This window comes from Macrotis lagotis, chromosome 1, assembly GCF_037893015.1.
Source record: "Macrotis lagotis isolate mMagLag1 chromosome 1, bilby.v1.9.chrom.fasta, whole genome shotgun sequence".
Classification (NCBI taxonomy): Eukaryota; Metazoa; Chordata; class Mammalia; order Peramelemorphia; family Peramelidae; genus Macrotis; species Macrotis lagotis.
The window spans coordinates 726,429,295-726,456,216 of record NC_133658.1 but is presented as its reverse complement, the minus strand read 5'-3'; the positions used below and the strand labels follow the sequence as shown (position 1 = coordinate 726,456,216).

At 36.1% G+C, this 26,922-nt stretch overlaps 1 protein-coding gene across 10 annotated transcripts in view; it reads left to right on the top strand.

Annotated features, from left to right (window-relative positions):
- FRY (FRY microtubule binding protein) overlaps positions 1-26,922 on the top strand; it is a 568,375-nt gene that overhangs the window by 458,586 nt on the left and 82,867 nt on the right. For all 10 annotated transcript variants that reach the window (XM_074216094.1, XM_074216087.1, XM_074216086.1 and 7 more), the window contains 6 exons: positions 853-943; positions 9,411-9,493; positions 16,389-16,539; positions 18,092-18,195; positions 19,130-19,315; positions 26,715-26,913. In XM_074216094.1, coding sequence (XP_074072195.1) covers positions 853-943; positions 9,411-9,493; positions 16,389-16,539; positions 18,092-18,195; positions 19,130-19,315; positions 26,715-26,913 — 814 coding nt within the window. The remainder of the gene's footprint in view (positions 1-852; positions 944-9,410; positions 9,494-16,388; positions 16,540-18,091; positions 18,196-19,129; positions 19,316-26,714; positions 26,914-26,922) is intronic.

The window sequence follows — 26,922 nt, the reverse complement described above, 5'->3', positions numbered from 1 at the left end:
CGTGGTAGGAATGGGAGAAAAAAACGGATAGATAAATAAGTGTGTGTGTGTGTGTGTGTGTGTGTGTGTGTGTGTGTGTGTGTGTGTGTGTGTGTGTGTGAAGGAAGAATGAACAACATTTAATGACCAATCAGAAGATGAGAAGGGAAGAGCAGGTGACTTTTCACTTCAGAGCTGATGAAGACAATTCTGGTACTAACTTCAAGGAGGTTAGAGATTGAGGGGAGTGATACTTTCCATTTTAAATATGTATATTTTACTTTTTTAGCCTGTAGTTGATTCTCCCTGTTGGCCTTTATTCCAACACACAGTCTGTCTACTATATCATGTGAGGAAAGAAAGAAGGGCAAAAAAATAAGTCAGGGGGCAGCTAGGTGACAGAGTGGATAGAGCACCAGCCCTGGAGTCAGGAGGACCTGAGTTCAAATCTAACTTCAGACATGTAATAATTACCTAGCTGTGTGGCCTTGGGCAAGCCACTTAACCTCATTGCCTTGTAAAATAAAAAATAAAAAATAAGTCAGCATGTCAGCAGCAAGTTGGGCATGATAAATAAGTATATCAACTGGGTGGCCAGGAAACCAGAGTTTAAGAAATGTTATAGTCTTAGTTTATGAGAAGGCAAAGGAAGTTTGGTTTTTGACCATAACAGATGTCTGAACCATCTCCCTTTTGGTGTTATGGTCTTTGGAAGTTGCTCAGAATCTCTGAGATTTTGCCAAGAACATTGAAGAACCTAGATGGAGAATTCTGTCCTCAGATGACTTGGGACCCAAGACAAGATCTTTAGGCTGCATCCTTGTCTTGTTTGTCGGTTTATTCTGAGTGTGTTTCTTTCAACCCTATATACAGGAACTACTTCCAGTAGCAATACAGTAGTAGCTGGCCAGGACAGTTTCCCAGATGTGGAAGAAGGCAGGACGGTGAAAGAAACCGATGAGAGGTTGGTGCACATTTGATTAAATTTTCAGCATGCAGCATTGCTCGCCTCCTTTGTCATCTGGGATTTTTTTTTTCCCTTGAAATTGGCTTTCCCAATCCTCTTCTTCCTGTGGTGCCTAATTGACCCTGTCATCATGTTGAGGACATGTATTGCCAATTTAGTTCCTTTTCATTTAATATATTTCTTTACTATTATCTAAAGGTTCTTAGTCCTTGTCAGAATGTCCCAATGGTGCCAAGTTAAATTTGCTTCTGAATGGGAAAAGTAAGAAAAAGTATGCTGCAGGGTCACTCTCTTTCCCTTTGCCTACTACTTTGGGCAAAATTGAACTTGGTTCTAGAAGTACTGACTTTGTAAGTTTCTTCTGCCATCTTATGTCACAGTGAAAAAAAAAAGATCTGAGTAAGTGACCTTTCCTCTTCTGGAACATATATACTGATCCATGAATTTTAATCAATACTGTTAAATAGATTATTGAACAAATACTTAGTCCCATTTCATGAATAGTAACTATGTAAATAGAGGAAAGTGAGTTTCAGCTTGAATTAAACAATATGGGCACAGCTAGGTGGCACAGTAGATAGAGCACCAGCCCTGGAGTCAGAAGGACCTAAGTTCAAATCCAACCTCAAACACTTAATAATTACCTCTATGACCTTGGGCAAGTCACTTAACCCCATTGTCTTAACCCAAAAAATAAATAAATAGAAATTAAACAATAAAAAAAATCTGACTACTGGATGATTTTTCATAGGTAAACTAGTATAAATGAGTCATTAAGGAGCAAACTCTAAAACTGGGAAAATCTTTACTATGGATTGATTTAGTGGCTGCTTAACACTGTCATTAACCATTAGTTGAGTTACTTGACTATCCAGTTGATGAAGGAGACAATATCTCAAAGAATATGTTCTTCAATGTAAATGATATTATTCTGTTGGATCAAAGTTGAACCAATCTTTCAGTAAAGAGATTTACTGGACCTGAAAATAGTTTGGGTCACACTGGGCAAGTCACTTAACCTCTGTTTACTTTAGTTTCCTCAACTGTAAAATGGAGATCACAATAGTACATACTTCCTAGAATTGGTAGAAGGATTAAATGAGTTCATAATTATAAAGCATTTAGTATAATACTTGGCATATGGTAGGCACTTAATAAACCTTTGTCCCCTTCCCCACAGAGTTGTCTTGTATCATAGTCATAGTCATAGTCAGAAGCATACCTGACTGCAGTAAATAATACAGTAATTAGTATAAAACCTCATGTTATAGGCACATAATAGACACTGAATGAATTGATGAAGGAATGGATAGCTGGATGAATACATACTTGAATAAGGTCAGGACTCTTAAGTAGATTATTTGACAGTAAAGGACCATTTTCATTTGAAGATCTGAATCATCTTCATCCAATTAAGAAATTTACTAGATTTATCAAGATTTTAACAAGAAATTACATATTTTCCACCCAGATATTTCCTTTCAACTCAGGGCCCAAGAGATGCAGGTCATCTGGATCAATGAGGCATGAACCACAAATTCTCCTTCATGAGTGTGGGTCTATAGTAAATCCACTGTACTTAACTTAATACTTAGTTTTTAGTTCTTAATACTTAGCACTTAGTTCAATACTTCATGGGTCAGTTATGCTACATGATTGTTAATCAATTCATTATTTTTGAATTTCAAATTAATAATACTTTTGTAGTTCTTTAAAATATATGTTTTTTTATTTTAAAGTACATCCTTCAGCAGTATAATTTTTTAAAATAAAAAATGTTACTTGTTTTAAAAGTTTCCATTGGATACATAAATAGAACATTTTTAAAACAAGTAATCTCAGGGAGGCTAGGTGGTACAGTGGATAAAGCACTGGCTCTGGAGTCAGGAGTACCTGGGTTCAAATCTAGCCTCAGACACGTAATAATTACCATAATTACCTAGTTGTGTGGCCTTGGGCAAGCCACTTAAACCCCATTTGCCTTGAAAAAAAAAGTACTCTCCATTTGTCTTTTTTTTTTTCCTTGAAGCAATCAGGGTTAAGTGACTTTTAAGTATCTGAGACTATATGTGAATTCAAGTCCTCCTGACTCAGTCCACCAAGCTGTCCCTCTACATTGTCTTTTGACTGATCCAAACTTGTAGGACTGAGGATGAACTTCAATCTTAGATACAATAGCTTTCTACTTCAAGGATCAGTCATTTCTTTGGTCTAGGTACTTCCTCTAGTGACACAGGTGACTACCTCCTCTGTGACTTAGTAGGTAATCTTCAAGAATTATTTTGGATTAAAAAAAATATCACTTATAGCTCACCTGATAATAAGCCTCTCTGAACTTAGGCCTATTGTCAGACATCCAATGTCCATCTGTGGAACCAAACTTAAAAGCTTTAGCATTACCTTCACAAAACCAGAGTCACAGCCACACCCCTTTCAGGTATCCCAGGATTTCAGTGAAAGAACTTGGGCATGATATGAGACAAAATGATGAAAACACTTCACACCAATAAAGAGTTAGAGCATCTATTAAATGAGAGCATTTATTTATTACTGTGTGCTAAGCATTGTCCAAATGTAAGCAGAATGCTCTCCATCCTCAATGAGCTCAAGTTCATGCTCATTGAATAATAATAATAATGATATTAATACCTAATATTTATATACTGCTTTAAGTAAAAAAATTATTTATCACCAGTACCAAGAGACCTTTTACAGATAGCCTTTCTAGTTTAGCTACCATTTTTTCCATTAAAAAATGGCGTATTGGGGTGGTTAGGTGGTGCAATGGATAGAGCACCAGCCCTGGAGTCAGGAGGACCTGAATTCAAATTCAGCCTCAGTCATTTAATAATTACCTAGCTGTGTGACCTTGGGCAAGTTACTTAACCCCGCTACCTTGCAAAAATCTAAAAAAAATGATGTATTAATTCACCTACATAGACATATACATATATAGAAATATTTATATACATGTACATATTGCTCATATGTACATATGGCTATATACATAGTTCAAGGATCCATGATCTCATCATTGTAGATGCAATCCCTGAACAACTTATTAGATGGTCTTTGAGAGTTGCTATGATTGCAAATTTTATCACACTGCATCCAACAAATGATCCTAAGCAAAAAGTATACAGACCAGTCACCAGCACCATAGGTGTCCAGTTTGGTAGGACCTCCAGAGTTTTAACTGGTTTGACTTTCCAGAACTGAAGATTGCCTCCATTTAACCATGAGGGACCAGAGAGGACTTTGAAGAAATATATGTGAATGACAAACATTATAAAATTATATTCATTCATCTGATAAGTTAACATAAAATAAGTGTTATCTGACAACAAGACTACTCTATCTAGCATATGAGAAGAGTGGGTGTACTTTGCATCAATACCTGTTTTTTTGTTTTGTTTTTTTGTTAAAGTCCTTCTTAAATGAGTTTTGTAGCAGTTTCCTTCTCTGGGCAACCTTCTTATACACTCTTTCTGCTACTGACCTTTCTTTTCTTTCATCTGGACTATTTGTACCTGGGAAATTTCCATGTACTTTCCTTTCAGATACCAGAGTCATCTTTTTCCATTAGAGGGAATGGAACTATAGAGAGGCTAAATGTTTTTTTCAGGATTATTTAGGGACAGAACTCTGAATCAGTACTAGGAGACCTAAATTTTGGGCCTGGCTCAACAATGTCCATTTTAATTGATCAGTGAAATCAATAGAACAATTGCCTGAGTGTAAAGTGGTCCCTTTGAAAGAATAATATTGTGTTGCTTTCTTTTTCCCTCTTAGACTGCTTTACCTTATGCTCCTGAGTTACTTAAAATCTCAGTGGAGACTGAATAGCTATAGTGTAATTGAAATTCAGTTTTGTTTTGTTTGTTTTTAATCTAGTAGAAGTTTGTGCTCTTCTAAAAAAAAAAGGGTTTTCTTCAAGAATTCTGTCTTTTCAGTAAATTTTAGGCATGAAATTAGAACATCTAGAGGTACAGGCCCAATTTTTTTTCAGTCAGTCAAAGAATAAAAAGTTATTAAACATCAATTATGTGTGTTCAGCTCTGAGGAATGCAAATATAAATACAAAAATAAGGACTGCGTAATACAGAGTCAAAAGACAACACCTGCCCTTAAGGAGCTTACAATCTAATATAATTTATCAGTCAAAGACTTCCAGATACCCCAAGAGCTTGGTGGCTGGCAGTACTTCTGTAAGAAGTTTCTTGCCTGATTCCCAAAATTCTACCCTATGTGCAGAAAACCTGGAAATGTTCTAGGTTTTGTGTCTAAGCTAGAGCCTACTATTATTGTTGGAACCCTTCTTCTAACTTGATCCAGCTCCTGAGTCTAGGGATCCCTTGTTTAGTCAGTGCCCCTAGGATAACACCCCAAAGCCACAGTACCAAAAATGGATGAAACCTAAAAGCCAATAAACCATCTTGAGGCAATAGTTATCTATGCTAGCATTTAAATTCTCCAAAGGAAATTCCACTCCTTAATAATATGTTTCAGTCAGTCAACAAGCATTTATTAGTACCTGCTAATGTGCCAAACACCATACTAATGTCTGGGAAGACAAAGACCAAAACAACAGTTCCTATTCTCATAGGTATCACAAACTCAATCTGACCTAAATCCTTCCTGCTGCAATTTAAACTCATTATATTCCGAGGAAAGACAGCAAGCAGTGGTTAAAGAGGTGGCCTTGAGTCAAGAAAGATCTGAATTTGAATGCTGCCTCTGAAGCACAGTAGCTATATGATCCTGGCCAATACACTTAGACTCTAAGGAACTCCCTAAGCATATAAAATTTCATAAAAAGTGCTATCCTACTTCAATTTGAGGGAGTTTCTCATTTTATATTAATTTGACCAAAGAATTTAGTCCCCATCATTGTCTTTGTATTTCAGGCTTGCTTTAGTAGGGGTCTGGTATAATGTGATACTGATCCAATCATCAAGAATAAGCACAGCAAGATGGTGCAGCACAATAGATTGAGCACTAGATCTGGAGTTAGGAAGACTCCTCTTCCTGAGTTCAAATCTGGAGTCAGACACTAATTAGATATATGACCCTGGGCAAGTCACTTAACCCTGTTTGCCTCAGTTTCCTCATCTGTAAAATGAGCTAGAGAAGGAAATGGTAAACCACTCCAATATCTTTGCTAAGAAAACTCCCCAAATGAAGTCACAATATCAAGAATGCCACTTAGGAAAATATTTTATACCTACAATTCTCTTTAAATACAACTCTTTAATGACATAGTACCTAACCCTATATGTTAATATATACACACACATATATGAATATAGATATGTGTATATAAATAAAAAGTTGCCATTTGGTCTACTTCTTTCTTAAAATTCCTCCTTAACCCAGACGGAAATTGATTTCTTCAGCCTAGAAAAAGAGTAAAAATAGAATTACCGCTTAGAATCTTGATTTCTATTTTCTTTACTAATTCTGTTTTTGAGATGCATGAAATCAGACTTCCCCAAGCCCTCTTGAAGAGTACTGCATCCATTTAATTCAATTAAATTCAATCAGCATTTATTAAGCACATATTTTACACTAGGCAATGTTCATTAGTCTCCACTTTTCCTTCTCTAGACTAGACTGTCACCAAGGCAGAATCTTTTTTGTTAGGTAAACAAAATCTGACACCCGCTCCAGCCTGCTGTTGAGTCTCTAAAAAGGGAAAGGAAGAGGTTGTCATTTATTCTACAGCACATTTCTTCTCCAGCTCTCCAAATAGGATTTGATAGAGTTATGGGGGGAAAAGCAGCTTATGTCACAGTTCCTTCCTGATATTTACAAAGTCAGCAGAAGCCCAAGGAAATCACCAGATGTGAAGCTCTTGCATTGAACTGTTTTTATACTTTACCAAATGATGTCTGGGCTCAGCACATGTTGTTTACGGTTTTGATATTTATCAGCATAAATATAATTAAAGAACTTCTTTACAAGGTAATAGAAAGTTTGCCACTGTTCTAATTTCATAAGTAATGGTCTCATTTGAAGTGCTGCATGGCCTGATTTGAAATTCTACATTATGAGACTAAGCAGATGTCTCAGATGTTTTGTTTTCCAGGTTCAGAAAGCAATAACTCAAATAAATAAAACAAAACAAAAAGATAGCAGGAAAGAATGTATAAAGTACAAAGTTACTGGAAAAATCCTGGTTGATATCAAAGGAGAAGCTGTTACTAATATCTGAAGAAGAATGAATAAAAACCAAAGTCACTTCTGAAGCTTGGTTGGCACAGACCATAGTTTTGACATTGACCTGATGTCAAGTCTTTCAAAGCTGTCTAATTGGAGAGGAGGTGATGACAGGAGTCAGATGAGGGAAGTCCCTGCCCTCAGGAGCTTATATTCTGTTGGGAGGCCCAAAATACATATAAATAAACATTTATCAAATATATTTTCAAAACTAAATATGGAAGTAGCTTGGTGGTGCAGTGGATGGAGCACCGGCCTTGGAATCAGGAGGACCTGAATTCAAATCCAGCCTCAGACGTGTAATAATTACCTAGCTGTGTGACCTTGGATAAGTCACTTAACCCCATTGCCTACAAAAAAAAACATAAATAAATACAAGGAAAACTAGAGGGAGTACCTATAACAGCCTCCTTGATGAAAAAAATATGAATTTTATGCACAAGTCTCTATAGTTTTTTTCCTTATAGTTGAATCAGAAATGCTATCTGAAAGAGATGGCTCTGAGGGTGATTAAATAAATTGCTATTCCTCCATGCATGTGGAGGAGTAGAACTGAGTGACATGCCAGTGTTTTCTACTGCTCTTATGGGGAAGAAACAGAAGGTTGGTCTTTGTATGATGAAATACATCAGCCTGCACAGTTAATCACAGAAATACAAATTGGAAAAAAAAAAAAAGCCACCTTTGTTTAGATTGGCCAGGTGTGCTTGATAGCTAGTCCCAGTTTTGCTGGGTAATTGTTATGGTTGCATACAGAGATGAAAACAAAGCCTCTCTGTGTCTTTTCCCCATTGCATAAGATAGAAACCAGAGTGCCCTTCCTTCTCCTCTATCTTGTACATTTATTGTAATAGTAAACCTAATATTACGTATCAAATCCCTTTGAGCTCTGAGGAGGGAAGGTACTTTATGAATCCAAAGTGTTATTATTAATTGTTGACCCTAGGAAAGAGAATGTGGAGGAAAGCCTCCTATTGTAATTAGACCTTCATGCTGTAGCTATTTCCTGAAAAGCCTCAGGCCAAGTGAAGCAGCTGTCAATAGAACATTGTCCAAGACTTGACATACCATGATTTTTTTCCTCCTTCTCTTAAACCTACACTGTAGGTTTCAGTATGAACTTTGCATATTTGCCAGGGTCCTATAGTAAACTAGAAAGATTGGAAATATTCAGAAGCAAACATAAAGAAAATTCCCACTGCTGTGATCCTATGGCTGCAAGGACAACCCCTAACCATTTGATCAACAATCTAGGTAGCATAGTGGAAGAGCCCAGTTCAAATCTTTGCTTACTAGTTGAGTTGGGTGATCCTGGGGAAATCACTTAACTTTTGTCTTCCTTAACTACCTCATCAGGAAAATGAGGATAATAGTAACAATCTCCCAAGATTGCTGTCAACTGGGGCAGCTAGGTGGCACAGTGGATAAAGCATAGGCCCTGGAGTCAGGAGTACCTGGGTTCAAATCTGGTCTCAGACACTTAATAATTACTTAGCTGTGTGGCCTTGGGCAAGCCACTTAACCTCATTTGCCTTGCAAAAAAAAAAAAAGATTGCTGTGAAGTTCAAATAACCAACATGTGGTAAAACCTTAAAGTACTATGCAAATACTAGGTAGTTTAGTCATATCTGACTCTTTATGATCCCTTTAGGAGCTTTCTTGGCAAAGATACTGGAGTGGTTTGTCATTTTCTTCTCCAACTCATTTTACAGATGAGGAAACAGAGGAAAACAAGGTTAAGTGACTTGCCCAGGATCACACAGCTAGATAGTATCTGAGACCAGATTTTAACTTGGATATTCCTGACTCCAGGCTCAGTAGTTTATCTACTGCACCACCTACCTGCCCAGCTATACATAAATGTTAACTATAATTATTTATGAAACACTTCCAATGTGCCAGGCATGGTATTCAATGCTGGGGATACAAAGGCAAAAATGAAATCATCCCTGCCCTCATGGAGCTTACATTCTATTGGGAAATAGAAACAAACTATATATAAATAAGTATTTATAAAATATATTTGAAAAAATAAATATAAGGAAAATTAGAGGGGGTGAATATCACACCCTCCTTGATAAACAAAAAATGATTTTTTTTGCATGGATCTCTACAGCATTTCCTCAAATTGAATCAGAAGTGCTATGTTAAAAAAAAAAAAGGTGTCCCCAAGAGTAAATAAATAATAATCTTTATTATTAATTATGCAATATTTTTAAATGAAGGTTTATTTTTGCATTTCAAGGTTCAGTAATGTCATCAGAGCCCACACTCGACTAGAATCAAGATACAGCAATAGCTCTGGAGGCTCTTATGATGAGGACAAGAGTAAGTATGAATCGGGATCAGTTAAAATGAAAATGAAATGCTGAAGAATGAAAAGGGGACAAATAGTCTAACCATTGTAGTTCTGTAAAGATTCTGGGTCTAATTATTTACCAGAGGGCACTGGAAGGTCAGCTTGGTCTAGGGAATGGAATTAGATTCCATTTTACTCCTCTGGTTATAAAGTCAGAAAGACCTAACCTTATAACCCATCTCTGACTGTGGACCCTGGGTAAATCACTTAACCTCATTTATAAAAGAGGAATAATAATTGTACCAACCAAGAACATTTATGCTGTAAGATTGTTGTGAAGATGTCAGTTATTATTATTTTTAATTTGTTAAATAATATTAAATATTTAATATTTTAAAATAATGATTTCTTATTATGGCACCACAGACATGATTCAGCAAGGAACTTATTCCTGCCAGCATAGGGTTCACAGCCTGAAGACTATAGGGAAATAAGAAATTCAATTTAAATTCAGAATCCTTCCTGGATCCTTGCTTTTATATTTATGCATAATGAATCTAAAATGCTTTATCGTATAATGTGCTGGTTAAGATGAGCTTTTCATTAGTATAACCTATTTATTCTCACTGCTATTATTGGCATGATAAGGATGAATTTGGAAAGGACAGGTAAAATTTTGACAACTTTGCAGTTGGTTGGATGCTTAAAAAAACCTATCCATTTGCAAGACTGTCCTGGTCTGTGGACCCAACTCATCTAAATATCTCTGCTTCAGTGCTGGCTGTATCTATCTCAGGCACTCAGCTGGACAGTTAAAAAACTAGTTGAGCTCAGAAATAAATTTGCAACGTTATTTTTCTTGTAATTTGGGCAAACAGTACATTTTTATTAAGCCTCTGACTTCTCTTTTAGGTGCCAGGGTAGCACTTGTCTTCACAGGATAGAAATGGTGGATCAAAATAACAAACCTAATAGCATATCAGAGTGCCAAAGAGATTAGTAAAGGGGATCAGGGGAATCAAATAGTTCTGCTTTAATATGAATCATGAATATGGTGCTGACCTCCTGTAAGTTAAATTCGGTATAACAAAACATGAAATTAGGAACTAAGTAGAGATGATAGCCAAGTAACTGTGTTGCCATTACTCTCAAACATCTAGGATAGTAAGAGGAAAGGAATGATTGAAAATCCATAGATACTGAAATCCTTGCTTTCAATTATCTGCCTTTCATTCCTCTTGCAAGGAGGGGGCAGTGGATAGAGCACAGGACTTTAAACTGGAAAAGGAAATGGTAAAGCACTCCAGTATCTCTGCCAAGAAAATCCCAAATGGAGTACCTGAAACAACTCAAAACACTCTTTTTTTACAAGAGCTATCAACAAACTAATAGTAAAAATGAACTAATATAGAACCCTAGGCAAGTCAGTTAATCTCTGTTTGTCTCAGTTTCCTCACCTATAAAATGAGAATCATAATAGCACCTACCTCACTGGATTATTGTAAGGATCAAATGAAGTAATAATTGTAAAGGGCTTAGCACAGTGGTTGGCACATGAAGTGCCAAATAAATGTTAGGTGGCCTCATTGTCCTCCATGGCCCTAGTCACCCCTGGCACAATGCTGACTAACCAGCAGTGAAATGGACACACTAGGAGTGCAGACAACCCAAATACTGAGCAATCTATTTCTGAAAAATGGAGAGTTGTTGGTTAAAGAAAAGTCTGGTTCATACAGCACTATACTTGAATCCACATTTTGAGGTGGGGGAAAATTGTATTAAAGAAAATTAAGCCTGCCATGCCTATTTCATGGTGGGTTAGCACAACAGAATATAGTTCAAGGGGATATTTAATTTTATGACATGAATACCTCAGTACTTTGGACAGAAATACCAATGAGTATATTATTTCATTTAAATTTTTGAGTCACTGATGATATATATTTATGCACCTTGGGGCCCCAGGATATAAAATTGAGCAGGGAGGTGCATTAAACAAAATATCCAAAACTTAAACTGCCTATTTAAGAGCCCTTTTATATAAAAACCTCAAATACTTAGCAGTTAACTAGATGAATGACTAGGAGTGTAACTACAATAAAAATCAGGTTTTTAATTATGACATCATATTAACCTAACTCCATTGACTCCAGGGAAAAAGAGCCACAAAAGTACTAAGAATATTCAAATAAGATATAAATTGTCATTTCATGTTATACATGTTCTTATTTTTTCTTAAGTGGGAAATCTGTTGTACTCAAGCAAATTGTTGGATTTGGGATTTTTTAATTAATAAAATCTTAGTATTTCAATTAATAACAAGATAATATTAGTGGGCCACTTAAATTTGACCTTAGATACTATGAGACAAGTTTTTCTCACATGGTCATTATAGGTCACTATATAGGTGCATTTAACCAGAATATTAGCATTGAGAGATGTGTTTTGACTTAGGTGACGTAGTGATAAAGCACCAGTCTTGGAGTCAGGAGTACCTGGGTTCAAATCCAGTCTCAGACACTTAATAATTACCTAGCTGTGTGGCTTTGGGCAAGCCACTTAACCCCATTTGCCTTGCAAAAACCTAAAAAAAAAGAAATTGAATAAAACTCTTTCAGAAACACCATAAGCTCCCAGGGTCATTCTCATTGTCCTGGTAACAAGAATTCACATTTCTTTGGTACCTTAAGGTTTACAAAGTGCTTGCCTAGAAACAACCCTATAAGGTAGATAGAACAAGAATAAGCTGAATTGTCCCCATAATATAGACAAGGAAAGTTCCATTCGAATTTTTAAGTGCCCTTAGTTTGAGTTCTGTTCTTCTCACTACACCATCCCATCATATATGAGAAACTTAGAAGGCTTCCTGATTTGGTGCCTTCCCACTGTCTTTTCATTATAGCCACACTTTAAGGATATGGCATTGGATTAGGGACAGAACATAATTCAGCCCACCCCGCTTTATCCCCAACTTGCTAAAGAGACTCATTCTTCATAGAAATTAATTATTCCTACATTTTTTTCTAGTTAGAATCCATAGGGGAGGGGCGGCTAGGTGGCGTAGTGGATAAAGCACCAGCCTTGGAGTCAGGAGTACCTGGGTTCAGATCTGGTCTCAGACACTTAATAATTACCTAGCTGTGTGGCCTTGGGCAAGCCACTTAACCCCATTTCCCTTGCAAAAACCTAAAAAAAAAAAAACTTAAAAAAAAAAAGAATCCATAGGGGTAGCAAAGACTTAGTGGCATTTTATCAATAAGAGTCTCTTTGGCTCTGGCAAAGGGACTCTTAACTAGAGTCTGAACTTTTAATGACTGTTTTTAGTATAATTAGTTTGCTTTGTTATCTTATAACCTGAAAACATTAATCTGAGAAAACATTCATGCATGGACTTCATCAGACAACTAAAGGGTCCCTAATACAGAAAAGATTAAGGATTTCTATGAAATGACTATAACATATTTTATCTAGATAGAAATCAGCAGTTTGGGGGGGGGTGTATCATGTGGATAATGAATAGACCTGGATCCATAATCTGTTAGCGAGTCTAGATAAATAACAGAGCTGTGACTAGTTCTAGTTCATAACTGTTTATAACCCCAGTTTAAGAACCCCTGCTCTAGAGCAAAATGGAACATTATTATTATTATTATTATTATTATTATTATTATTAGCAGAATGCTGTTAGATCTTCTCTACTTATGTGGCTTCTACTTGGAATAAAATAAGTCAATAATGAGTCATTGTGACAGATAAATATCTTTAGCAAGTTGAATCAGAGCTGTTTGGGCTGAATTATGCTTCATCCCTAACCCTATACCATCTCCACCTACACTGGAGTTTACAGTCTGATGAAGGAAACAACATGCAGACATCGTACACACTAAATCTATACAAGATAAACAGGAAATAATCAACAGAGGAGAGGCACTTTTTAAATCTTTTTTTTATTTTATTTATCTTAAGGCAGTGGGGTTAAGAGTGACTTGCCCAAGGTCACACAGCTAGGCAATTATTAAATGTCTGAGGTTAGATTTGAACTCAGGTACTCCTGACTGTGCCACCTAGCTGCCCCGAGAGGCATTTTTAACTGGAACTTGAAGGAAGTTTTTCTTCTTGATCATTTGAATGATAAAGACTTGATTGAACAAAAGGCTTCTCTTTTCCATTCTGGATTTATGGGCCTTTATTGTCTTATATTTTGCCTCTGTACTGCTTAAAAAGGAAATTACAACAACAAAAAAAAAGAGCAGTTACTTTTTTAACCTAAGATTTTGTGTCTCTCTCAACTCTCTCTTTCTCTTCCCAACCCCTACAGTATGTTATGATATGGAATACAGTTTTCAATCTTCCAACTGGGTTGTTATCATTTGAGAAGGAGCTTTTCAATCACTTTCACTGTGGGAAATAATGTTTTTAAGTCTCAAAGAACCAAGGAAAGTGAGGAATCATATATATATATATATATATATATATATATATATATATATATATATATATATATATACACAGAGTATCTAGAATATTTCTTAGCAAAGACATAGAAGAGCATATTAGTGAAAAATAACATACTTCTGGACCTAGAGTCAGGAAGACTCTAAGATTCAAATCCTGCTGAACAAATCAATTTAACCTCTCTGTTCTTTTGTTTTCTGGTCCATTAAATGAATGGGATGGGGCTCTGTGAACAGGAAGTTTGAGTTTGCTACTAACCAGACCTTGCTAACCATCTAATTTTGGACAAGTCAGTTTCAGTTTCCTCATTCTATAAAATGGATGTGAAAATAAATTGGTCAGGGGCAGTTAAGTGGTACAGTGGATGGAGTACTGGCCCTTGAATCAGGAGGACTGGAGTTCAAATGCAACTTAGACACTAAATAATTCTCTAGCTGTGTGACCTTGGGCAAATCATTTAATCTAATTGCCTTGCAAAAATAAATCAATAAACAAACAAACAAACAAATAAATAAATAGGTCCCTGTTAAAAGGACCAAATGACTTATTGTCCATGAAAACTCTTTGTAAAGTATAGAACATTTTACTTTAGGGTATTTTTGATTCACATACATTGCATTTGAGCAGTTTCCCCAGGGTATAAAGTATTTGGTTGGACTGAGTTCAACAGCTCTCCAGTTAATTCTTTGCTGAGTGAATTTTGAATTGAAACACGGGTGCTAGTTTGTTGCCTTTACTTCCCAAATCAATTTAGAGTTGAATTGCTCCTAACCTCATCCCTCATTGCACTACTTAATTACATATCGTAAGCACCTCCTTTCAGATTCAGTAAATTTCAGTTTGGCACTTTTTATTCCAAATCTCCTAGAACAACTAAATCTAAGCAACAAAAACATACCCATCATTAGATGAGTTTCCTAGCATGAACAGCTGTGTTGTCTGCACTTTAATCTTTTTTTTTTACTACATGCTTTCTGATTAGGAAAGTACTCTATTAAAAATGAAGAATAATAATAATTCAGCTACTGCCTTTAAAATGTGAACATCTTGCTTCTGAGACTCCCCAGGGCATGTTTTCAGCCTGGAAAAGAATGATAAATTATGCAATTTTATTCATATTGTACAGACATGAGAATTCGGTTGTCTCTTTAAGGTCACTAATAACCTCCTAATTGCCAAATCCTGTGATCTTTTCTTATTATTCTTTAACTTCTCTGCAGCATTTGGTACTTTTGACTGTCCCCTCCTCCTAGACCTTTTTCATGCTTATGGATCCCTTCTTAGAATGAATGTTTTTAAATGAGTAAAATACAAAATGTGGTAATATAAAGGAAACAAATTATTTTGAAATGTAGCTATCACAATATTTTTTTAAACTCACAAACTTCAGGTTAAGAACCCCTGTTCTAGATATTCTTTCTTCTGTTCCAAGAAACTTTGCATCTCATCCCTGTTTGCTTTTTTTTTCAGTTATTTTAACTGTCAGTCTCTGAATCTGAGGGTCACTCAAAGCTAGGTCTTCAGCCATTTTCCTCTTCTTTCTATATCTCTCTTAATCCACTCCCTTGACTGTAGTGCCATGTTTCCCAGGTCTATACATCTTGTTTTAATCTCTTCCCCAAGCTGTATCCACACTCAAATCTTCATTTTGTTTGTAGGATATCTACCATAATGACCTACTAGGCCCTCAAATTGAACACATAGAAAAAGATGATAAGAAAGGGGCCGTAAGAATAGAATGTTCAAAACCACAGTAACTCATCATTTTCTTTTATTAAAACTTTCCCTCCTTAAAATTTTCTTTCTGTTGAGTTGAGGGCCCTGTCATCCCCTTGATGACACAAGAACTCAGACTCCCTTATTATATTGTAAGCTCCTTGAGAGTAAGACAGACTAGTTTTGGGTTTGGGGGGGGGTTTTCATCTTTATTTCCCCAAAATAATAAAGAGGATCATAGAATCATAGATCTCAGGTTGGAAGAAACTATCTCATCTATTCTCATTTTACAAATGAGGAAATTGAGACACAGAAGGTTTAAGTAACTAAAAGATTCTTAGTAAGTTTTTGGTTGGAAAAAAAAGGTTTGGGTTGAATTGACTCATGGTAACCATTGTGAATTTTGTAGATTTTCTCTTAAATGGCAAGTAATAAAAAGAAGGAATGTGGTATGATAAAAGTGCTGAACTGGGAGTCATGAAGACCTGGTTTCAAATCATAACTGGAACATAAACTAGCTACATGACCATAGACAAATTATTTAATCTCTGTGAGCCTCAGAGAACTCTATAAGCCTATTAGAAAAATATTGGTTAGTGTATATTATTATAATATTACATAACATTATATTGATGTTAGTGGAGGGCTTTACCATACTGAGAAAATCACAGGTCCTTAATATATTTGTCTATTAAGCAGTACAAAAGAGGCATGTTCTCTCTATGAAGCATAATTCTTTCTCTTGCCTTGTAGATGATCCAATTTCTCCATACACTGGATGGTTATTGAATATCACAGAGACCAAACAGCCACAACCATTGCCAATGCCTTGCACTGGAGGATGTTGGGCACCCCTGGTTGATTACCTCCCAGAAACCATCACTCCCCGGGGACCACTCCATAGGTAGGTTGACTATTCAGTGAATTATAATGGAATCTTAGTCTGATTAGTCTTTTCTCCCAGGGAGCCTTGATGAGCTTACTGTGAATCCCAAAATAGTTTGATGTTTAAAAACATCACAACATGGTAAATTCTTAATTCTCCATATATTCATTGATTTTATACAAGTCAAAATATATTTCTGTCCTAGATATAAATCACAAAATTTTTCTGACCCATTCTGCTTTTTCCTTAAAGATTCTTTCTACCTCATAACTTTTAATTTATTGGGGGTTTCCAAGATTGAAACAAAATAAAGACAAGGAGCATGCATTCCCAATGCTAGTTGGCACAGAAAATGACTTGAAGTCAGGAGATACTGAATTCAAATGCAGTTCAAATACATTTTAGCTATATGACTCTGAATAAGATACTTAGCCTCTCTGATCCTCATTTCCTCATCCGTTAAGTGGAGGTAATAATAGCACTTACTTTTCAGGGCTGTTGTATGGATAAAAATAAGATAATATTTGCAACCCTTAAAGCCCTATGTAAATGTTTATTATGACTAGTATTATTCATTATAATGATTACCCACCCCTATTACACCATGCTCCCATTATCTAATAAGCAATCTGCTTATTTTTCCAGACTTCTTTCACAATTTTCCCCCCCCCCATACATCCTGTATTCCTTTCAAGTTGGTTTGATTGTTCTTCCTCATTCATAGTACCTCACCTCCCACTTCCATGCCTTTGCACAGGAGTTTCTCTGAATCTTGAATGCTCTTTCCTCCTCATTTCTGTGTCCTGTAATACCTCACATCCTTCTTTCTAAGCTCAGTTCACATTCCTCATCATGCACATGTCTTTTCTGATCTATATCCTCTCCCACAAATAGTAGACCTTCCCTGTCCATCCAAATTTATATTCTTAAAAAAAAACAAATTTATATTCGTTTTACTTTATTAATGTATCCAAAGTGTTCTTTGAAGACAGACACTGCTGGTTTTGTCTTTGCATCCCCAAACCAAGCACAGGGAGCTCGACACATGATAAATGGGTGTTTATCAGGCTCATGGAATTAAATGAATCAATATAGAGCCATTTCTTGGAGTAGGGGCCTCATAGACTCTATTTCCCAACTTAGACTATTTCCCCAGTTCTGAAATACTCTCCTTGCTTATCTCCACCTCCTGGCTTCCCTGGCTTCCTTCAAGTCCCAGCTAAAACCCCACCTTCTACAAGATTTTCTCACTCTTCTATAATTCTAGGACCTTCCTTCTATTATTTCCCATTTATCCTATAGATATCTTGCTTTTACATAGTTGTTTACCTATTGTCTCTCCATTAGATTGTGAGCTTTTAGAGAGCAAGGTCTCTGTCTTTTGCTTTTCTCTGTATTTCCAGCACTTAGCACAGGTGGGTACTTAATAAATGTTTATCAATTCATTGATATGCTAACTCAGAGGGTACTGGAAGGTTTTAATATTACTAAGATTTAGTGATATGTATTCGTCCTCTAAATCATTAAGATTATATTTACTCCATCTCTAACTTCACCTTTTTTTAATCAGGTGCAATATTGCTGTTATTTTTATGACTGAGATGGTTGTAGATCACAGTGTGAGAGAAGATTGGGCCCTTCATCTACCTTTACTACTTCATGCAGTTTTCCTAGGTAAGGCTAGATTCAAGAAGAATCATAATCCTTCTGTACACTATATGGCCACAAATCGAGAAAAGGAATTTTGTTAGTACTCTTTTCAAACTTCACCACTCCCATTCTTCATTATTAGAACATCATTCATTGAGTTTTCACATTAGCTTCAGGAACCACAATTAAACAATAATACAAATACCCTGGATAGTGTGATAATATCAGAAGGCAGCAAGGTACCAACTATGGAAGCAGGAAAACCTGAGTTAAGTCCAGTTCTTATTAGCTGTGTGGTCTTGGGCAAATCATTTACCCTGTCTGTTTGCCTCAGTTTCCTCATTTGAAAAATGAGTAAAAAAAATAGCACCTGCCTCCCAGGGTGATTGTGAAGATAAAATGACATAAATTTATAAAATGCTTTGTATACCTTAAAACACTTTATAAATGCTAGCAATTATAATGTTGTTTTGCTTTAGAATGAAATTTAGTAGAAACTAGTCTATAAAAATAGTAATGATAATCTCTATAAGATAAATCAGCAACAATAGGTGATCAATTGAAATACTAAAACAGGATCATTGCACTGACTGGGGAAAGTATGGGCAACAGGAAGGAAGAGAGACAAGGATCCTAGGAGAATATCCATGGTTGTGGGATGAGAGAGGAAGAGAAAGCAGGAAAAGAGACAAAGATAGAGTGAGCAATGTTTTAAGGGTCCAAAGAGAAGGACCCAGTTACCCTTACTCCATTATTTTGATGTAAGGAGGCAAGGCAAGTTGTTTGCCTTGAACTTCACTCTTTATTAACTCATGTCACAAGTGAAAAACTGATACTTTCTACTCTGCATGTTCCCTTAGGTGTGAATGCCATGACTGACAATGGATTTTTTAATTTCTATAATCTCCAGACTAACTAAAAATGTGTTAATACAAAAAGATTTCCCTTTTCCTCTCAGGATTGGACCATTACCGGCCTGAAGTCTTTGAACACAGTAAAAAGCTGCTTCTCCACCTGCTGATTGTTCTTTCTTGTAACAGTAATTTCCATTCCATCGCATCAGTACTTCTTCAGACCAGAGAAATGAGTGAAGCCAAGACACTCACAGTCCAGCCAGCTTATCTCCCTGAATACCTCTATACAGGTAACAAAAACAGAAATTGTAGGTGTAGAATTTCCCTTTAAAATGCTGAGACTTCTGAAGATTTTAGGAAAAAAACAATTTCTATAATGCTGTTATCTTTTTTTTTCCAAGACAAATGGGGTTAAGTAGCTTGCCCAAGGCCACACAGCTAGTTAATTATTAAGTGTCTGAGGCGGGATTTGAGTCAGGTACTCCTAACTCCAGGGTCAGTGCTCTATCCACTGTGCCACCTAGCCATCCCAATGCTATTGTCTTTAGTCTTCTTGCATGGATGCTAATTTCACCACAGGAATGCATGGACAGTGTCTCATTTTGCAGTTGAAGAAAATGAAGGCCCACAAAAACCATAAGATCATTGGTTTAAAGTTAGGAGTGGTTTTAAAAATCACTGAGACTAATGCCTTCATTTTATAAATAAGGAAAACTGAATTTCAAAGAGGTTAAATGATTTGCCCCTGGGTCATACAACTAGTAAGAGACTAAGACAGTATCTGAACCCAGGTTTTCCTAGCCACAAGTCTAGAACCACTATACTGTATCTTTAAAATCATTTCATGTAACTTTCAATACAGTAAAAAAAAAAAAATTTCTTTCTTCCACCTATTCCTCTGAGGACATAGCATGTACTCTTTTTGTCAGCTTTTTTCAACTTTCTATTGTTTTGATTTTGGGGGTTTTTTTAAGCACAGAGATTTAAAAAAAATTTGTTGTTGTTCCAAATTCTATTCTTCTCCTTGCTCCCTCCCCCACCTAATGAGAAGGCAAGGGGGAAAAAACCTATTACAGATATATAGTCATAAAAAACAAATTTCTACATTAATTATATCCCCCCCAAAAAAAAGAAAAGAGAGAGAAGGAAGGAAGGAAGGAAGGAAGGAAGGAAGGAAGGAAGGAAGGAAGGAAGAAGGAAGGAAGGAAGGAAGGAAGGAAGGAAGGAAGGAAGGAAGGAAGGAAGGAAGGAAGAAAAGAAAGCAATATTTTTCATTCTATACCTTAAGACTATAGGCTTTCCATCTGGAGATAATAGCATATTTCAGCATGAGTCCTTGGAATGGGTCATTGTATTGATCAGAATTTCTAAAATCTTTCAGAATTGCTTATCTTTACAATATTTCTTTTACTCTACAGATTGTTCTCCTGGTTCTAATCATTTCACTTTTTATTAGTTCAAGCAGATTTTACCAGGTTTTTAATGCAATTCCTTTATCATGTCTTTCAACATAATTTCATATACCATAATTTGTTCAGTGAATGTAGATAACCCACTTAACAGAGAGTACCAAGAGCTGAAGAATACATTCTTCATCTGGTTCAGGATACAATAAGATTCTTCCCTACTTTTTTTTTCTGGGAACCATGCTTTTATTTATGAAGTTTAAGGTTGCATCAACATTCTAGGCAGCCACCCCATACTGTTGGCTCCTATTTAGCTTTTAATCAGCTAAAACTCATATATCTTTCCACATGGACTCTATAAAGCAAAGCCTTCCTAGTCTGGCTTTGGGTTATTGATTTTTAGAATGTTTATATCTGTATCTATTAAATTTTAATTTGTTATATTTCACCATTAATCTCAGCATTCTGAGATATTTTTATAGTATTATTTTTTTCATTTCAGTATTCACTTTACTCTCCAGCTTTCTGTTAACTACAAATTTAATAAGTATGTCTTTTTTTCATCATCCAAATCAGGGTTGAACAACTTTACTTTTAAAAGTTTTTATTGAAACAGTAGACAATATATTCTGATTTGTCATTTTAGTGAGAGCTCTGTGTTAACTCAGCTTCATTTACTAAAGTATTTAGTAAACCTCAGGGATTCATATAAAATCACACTGTGGGCCACATATGTCCCAAAGGCCACCTTTTGAATAGCCCTGATCCAAGTCATTGATTTTTTTTTAATGGTGAATGGGACAGATCAGAACCCTATATCTTAACACTAGTTCTAGTACAAAATCAGAATCTTAAAATTCAAAGGAGCCTTCCTTAGAGGCCAAATAGACTAGCTTATACCTAAACAAGACTCTCTTTCATAACATATTCAGCTAGTGTTTGTCCAGTTTCTGGTTGAAATTCCCACTGAAGAGAAACATACTCTCAAAGTAATCCATATTATTTTTAGATGACTCTCATCATTAGGAAATTTTCTTTCACTTTGCCTGAATTTGCCCCTTTACAATTTCTACCCATTGTTCCTAGTTATATCTCTTGGAATTGAGAATAAATTTAATCCCTCATCCATATAAAGACCTTTCAAATCTTTGAAGATAGTTATCATGTTCCCCCTGGTGTTCTCTTCTTGGGACTTAACATCCCCACTTCTTGGAACCAGTCTTTCAAAGAATGAATTCAAGACCCTTTACCATCCTGGTTGCCCTCTACTCAGTTCTTTCTAACTTAACGTCATTCGTCATCTAGTCATAGACCCAGGACTGAACACAATACTCCACACGTGTATTTTGACCAAGGTTATAGCATAACAGAACTATCTTCTCTGTAATCTTAGACAAAATGCTTCTTGATGCAGCCCCAAATCATATTAACTTTCTCATCTGCCCTAGCAGATGGTCAATTTCTACTTAGATTTCAGACCTCTTAAGACCCACAGATCATTTGAGCCATTTGGCTGTCTGATCATATGCCCCCATCTTGTGATTGTGAAGTTGACTTTTTGAACCCTATGACGAAAGAAGGGAATCATTGACTGCTCCAGGGTTTCTATTTAAAGAAGGGACTCAGCAGAGTTTATCTTCCCATTTTCCACTTGTCATCCTGCTTTTGAACTTCTCTGGAACTCTTCATTCTGCCCCTTCTGCAGGTCCTTTCTTTCCCACCCTCACCTCTGCTTTGCATGTTGTCTTATACCATTAGGCTGTAAGCCCTTTGCTGACAAGAATTGTCTGTTTTCATTTTTACTTGTTTCCCTAGCACTTATCATAGTATCAAGCACATAGAAGGTACTTAATAAATGTTTATTGGTTAACTGAACCCAATTTTAAGATTTCACATTTGTCCCTCTACAGTTTCATCTTATTGGACTCAGTCCAATCCTTCATAGTCTATCAAGATCTTGTTAAATCCTGATTGTCATCCAGTGTGTTAACTATCCCTCTCAGTTTTGTGTCATACCCTAATATAATAAGCATATCATTTATGTATCCACAATACTGATGATTTTTTTTAAAGAGACAATGCAGGGCCTATCAAATTTCATCGAACATCTCCTAGAGTTCTTGTTCCAAGCTAATAAATACAAACCATTAATTAATATGTTTGGGATCCAGCTAATCAACAACTATTATTCTATCATTTAGCCTACATCTCTATATCTTCCCCACTACAAATACTTGTGTTAGGATCTCTAATTCAGCTTGCATGTTACTCATATTTTGGGCATCAGGATATAGACTTATAAGGTCAGGGTCCCTTTCTTGAACATTATCTCCTTTGAATTTCTAAGTGTCTCCACTGCTATTTTCCTTCCTACATTATACCTAGTCTTTATAATATCTAGCTTGTTAGATATTCTTCTTCTTATCATTTTCAGTGTAATTATATTTACAAGATTAAAGACAAACTTCCTGTCACCAGCCCTTGTTAGAAGTATCCAATCCCTAACCAAAAGCTGCCATTTCTATTTCTTAAGCTGTGCTCCAGAATTCTAAATCCTCTTTTTTTTTTAATGGTTTTGCAAGACAAATGGGGTTAAGTGGCTTGCCCAAGGCCACACAGCTAGGTAATTATTAAGTGTCTGAGACTGGATTTGAAACCAGGTACCCCTGACTCCAGGTCCGGTGCTTTATCTACTGTGCCACCTAGCCACCCCTTAAATTCTCTTTTTAATAGCATCTTATTTACCAGGTGTTCACTTCCTAGGACTTCCTTTGTCTTCTGGTTTGCCTTTAATAGGCAGTACCCTATGCCAGTAAAGTCTTCACTTTCTCTGCAAGACTTTAATGTGTTTGAGTTTTTTTTCCTAGCACTATTTATGCCTAGGTGAATCACCAGAAATGGAGACTATTGTTGTTCAGTCATTTCAGTCATGTCTCACTCCTGTGAACTCTTTGGGGTTTTCTTGGTAAAGATACTGGAAGGGTTTGCCATTTCCTTCTCTAGCTCATTTTACATATGAGGATACTAAGACAAACAGGATTAACTGACTTGCATAGCTTTGCACAGGAAGTAAGCATCTGATGCCGGATTTGAACTCAGGAAGAGCCTGACTCCCAGCCCAGTACTCCATCCACTGTGTCACTAATTGCTCAGTGAGAAATATAGTATGGCTCAAAACCTCTTTCTGTTATGGACTGGATCTTTGTCAAGAGTTTTTAGATGCAATCACTCAGCTGTCAACTACTTCATGGTACTATCATCCCGTCACATTTGTTCCATCTTGTTCATAATCACATTATGAGAAACTTTGTGAGTGGCCTTTTCGAAAACCAGCTTTTATAGGATTGTTCTGATTTACTGGCCTAAAATCCCTTTCAAAAAGAGAAAATAGGTGTTTGCCATAATTTTTTCTTTATGAATTAGACTGATTCCTTCCTAATGATTCCCTTCAGCAGATAGAATTTTTTAAGAAAAATTAAATTAAAATGTGACAATGTAATCTTAAAGCATTACAAGAAAAATGTATGATATTCAAGTTTAGAGGAATACAATTTTTAAACTTTGCTTACTGTATGTACATTGTTCTGAATTTGCAAACCAAGCATTTTGCAGGCATTGACTCAAATGGTTACATTTCCTTCACCGAAACACTACCATTAGTCAATTTTTTTTTCAATTTAACAATATTTCCATTGAACCAATATATTCAATAATCCATTCTTGAATTTTATTGAGAAATGATGTCAGATTCAACAGTCTTCAGTTCTTGGAATCCATTTTCCCCCCTTTTGAAAATGAGAACAATATGAGCCAATTCCAAGTTCTTTTATACATTTCCCATTCTCCACAATTCCTCTTATTATTACACTATGTTATTGCTCTTTCAAAAATACCTATTGATATGACTTCAGATTTGAACACTTGGAAAATGTACTTGAAAAAACTGACTACCCACTCTACATAGAAAGAAGGCCTTTCTTACATTTTTCTGAAAATCCAGTATTTCCAGCATACCAGAGTCATTACTTAGTTAGTTTTCTCTCCTCAGGTAAACACTAATTAATTCTCACCTTACTGAGTGAGCATATGCTTCCTGAGGTTAGCTTCTTATCCTTTGGAGTACTTTGAAAAGTAATGCTGATTTGTTGAAGTCAAATATTTCTCTTCAATATAGTTCTTAGGAAATGTGAACAGTATTTTGAATTTAAAATTTTTTATGCCATTGAGTTGTTATTTAAATTAATATCAGGACAGCTGATTATGAATTTTACTTAGGACTACTACCTCAAAATAATGCTATGTTTTTTAAATCCAGTTGGTGGATACAATTTAAAAACCTGTCTCTATATTTGAAACTTTTCTATATTATACTATGTTATGTTGTTGCTCTTCCACTTCTGCAGGGATGGTGGTAACCCAGCTGAAAATTCAGGATAGGGGAGTGAGAATCAGTTTTTAGACCAAATACAAAAACATTTCAAAATTTTAAAGAATAAGGTGGTGAAACATTGTAAGCAGTATTGCTTCATAAAACAGAGAAGCAATAGAGGGGAAAATGAGTTGACAGAATACATAGAGTGAGGCCCAAGGAAAACCATTTCATCCCCAGAGCATTTGAAGATGAAACCAGGACAACAAATAATAGAAAATGAAAAAGATCTGTCAGTATCTCTCCATCAATGACAAGAGAACTTTCAACTCTCATATCATAATCCCAGATGTATTGCATAAAATTTTAATGATACTAAAAAAAAAAAAGACAGGAAACTCAGTTGGACCAACCACAAGAGTTCCAGGCTAAAGATGACAAAATTGTGCTAATTCCTAAGAAATCAAGAGAAGATTCTAAAAGATGATGAGAAATTTAAAAAAATGTTGATTTAACTATCAAAAAGGCCATTAAAAGAACATTAATAATTACCTACCCATATATGTATTTTTTCATCTTCCTAAAATTTTGAAGAGAATGATCTACACATGTACCAAGAATGTTTTTAATGAAGAAATGAGAAGGGAACAAGAATAATATTTGTCCTTCATTTTCGAAGAAGATCACAACACCAGGGAGGTGATGCCATGACAAGAACATGAATTGGATTTTAGTGAGGGGGTACTATGCTGTCACCAGCCTCACTTTCTCCTCCAGAGCCTTCTGGATCCAGTGGCCAGCTATGAATCAGGATGAATCAGGCCCTGGATGACTGACAATCAGGGCTAAGTGATTTGCCCAAGGTCACACAGTTAATTAGCAAGTCAGATTTGAACTATCATCCTCCTGAATCCAAGGCCAGGCTCTGTCCACTGAGCCAACTAGCTGCCTGAAGGAAACAAGAAGTTTTGTGTTGAAAGAAAAAACTCAGCCTTTAGAGTGATATACCTTGTCACCATTATAGATCAAATATCTGGTAGGGTTGCTTGCAGTTACATTTAAAAAAAAAAAGATTTAGTCCAACTGGAAGAGAAGTGGATTTGAACTCAGAGGACTGGTTTTGATTTTCAGCTCTGACATATTGTCACCTGCATGACACAGGACCACTCACTTATTCTCTCAGCTTTAATATTCTCTTTTTAAAATGAGGGGGAGTTAGGGGTGGCTAGGTGGTGCAGTGAATAGAGCACCAGCCCTGGAGCCAGGAGTACCTGAGTTCAAATCTGGCCTCAGATACTTAATAATTACCTAGCTGTGTGGCCTTGGGCAAGCTTAACCCCAATGCCTTGCAAAAATTAAAAAAATAAAATAAAATGAAATGAGGGAGTTAGACTAGTTGTCTTCTAAGGCTCTAAATCTATTAGCCTGTGATACTGTGCTATTTCATGTTTCTTTGTTTTATAATCTTTTATTTTGTTCTGCACTATTACATACTTAGTTTATATAAATGCTTGGCCAGGTTTTCTTTTCTTTTATTCCCCTGTACTGGTCCCATCCTCAAGAGGCCAAAAAGATGCAACATTCTGAAACTGAATTGTCCAAGGCATTTTTAAGCAACCTTTTCTTTAAAATGCCCCAGGGAATTCAGCTCCATGTGGGCCATGTTTTGATCTCTTCAGTCAATGTTTATGTGCAGTGCATAATGTAATAAGGTAATGAGACTTGTTTCCCTTAGTGAAACACAAAAAACTGTTCTCATTATTTTAGATTTAAGCCTCTCCATTGCTTCTTTTGAAATAATGATGGTTATTTTCTAAAAGCAGCAGTCTTGTCTATCGGTCTCCTGGTCTCATTAGGTAAGTTGCCAAGCATGCTGGGATAGTGCATTCTAACCTTCTCTTCCTTTCCCACCAGGTGGCTTTGACTTCCTCAGAGAGTACCAGTCTTCCCCAGTGCCAGACTCTGGCTTAAGCTCCAGTTCTACCTCCTCCAGTATCAGTCTGGGAGGCAGCAGTGGGAATCTCCCACAGATCACCCAGGAGATAGAAGACATTGAGACAGCCACTGAAACAGATGAGAAGGCCAACAAGCTCATTGAGTTCCTGACTACCAGGTAAGGAAG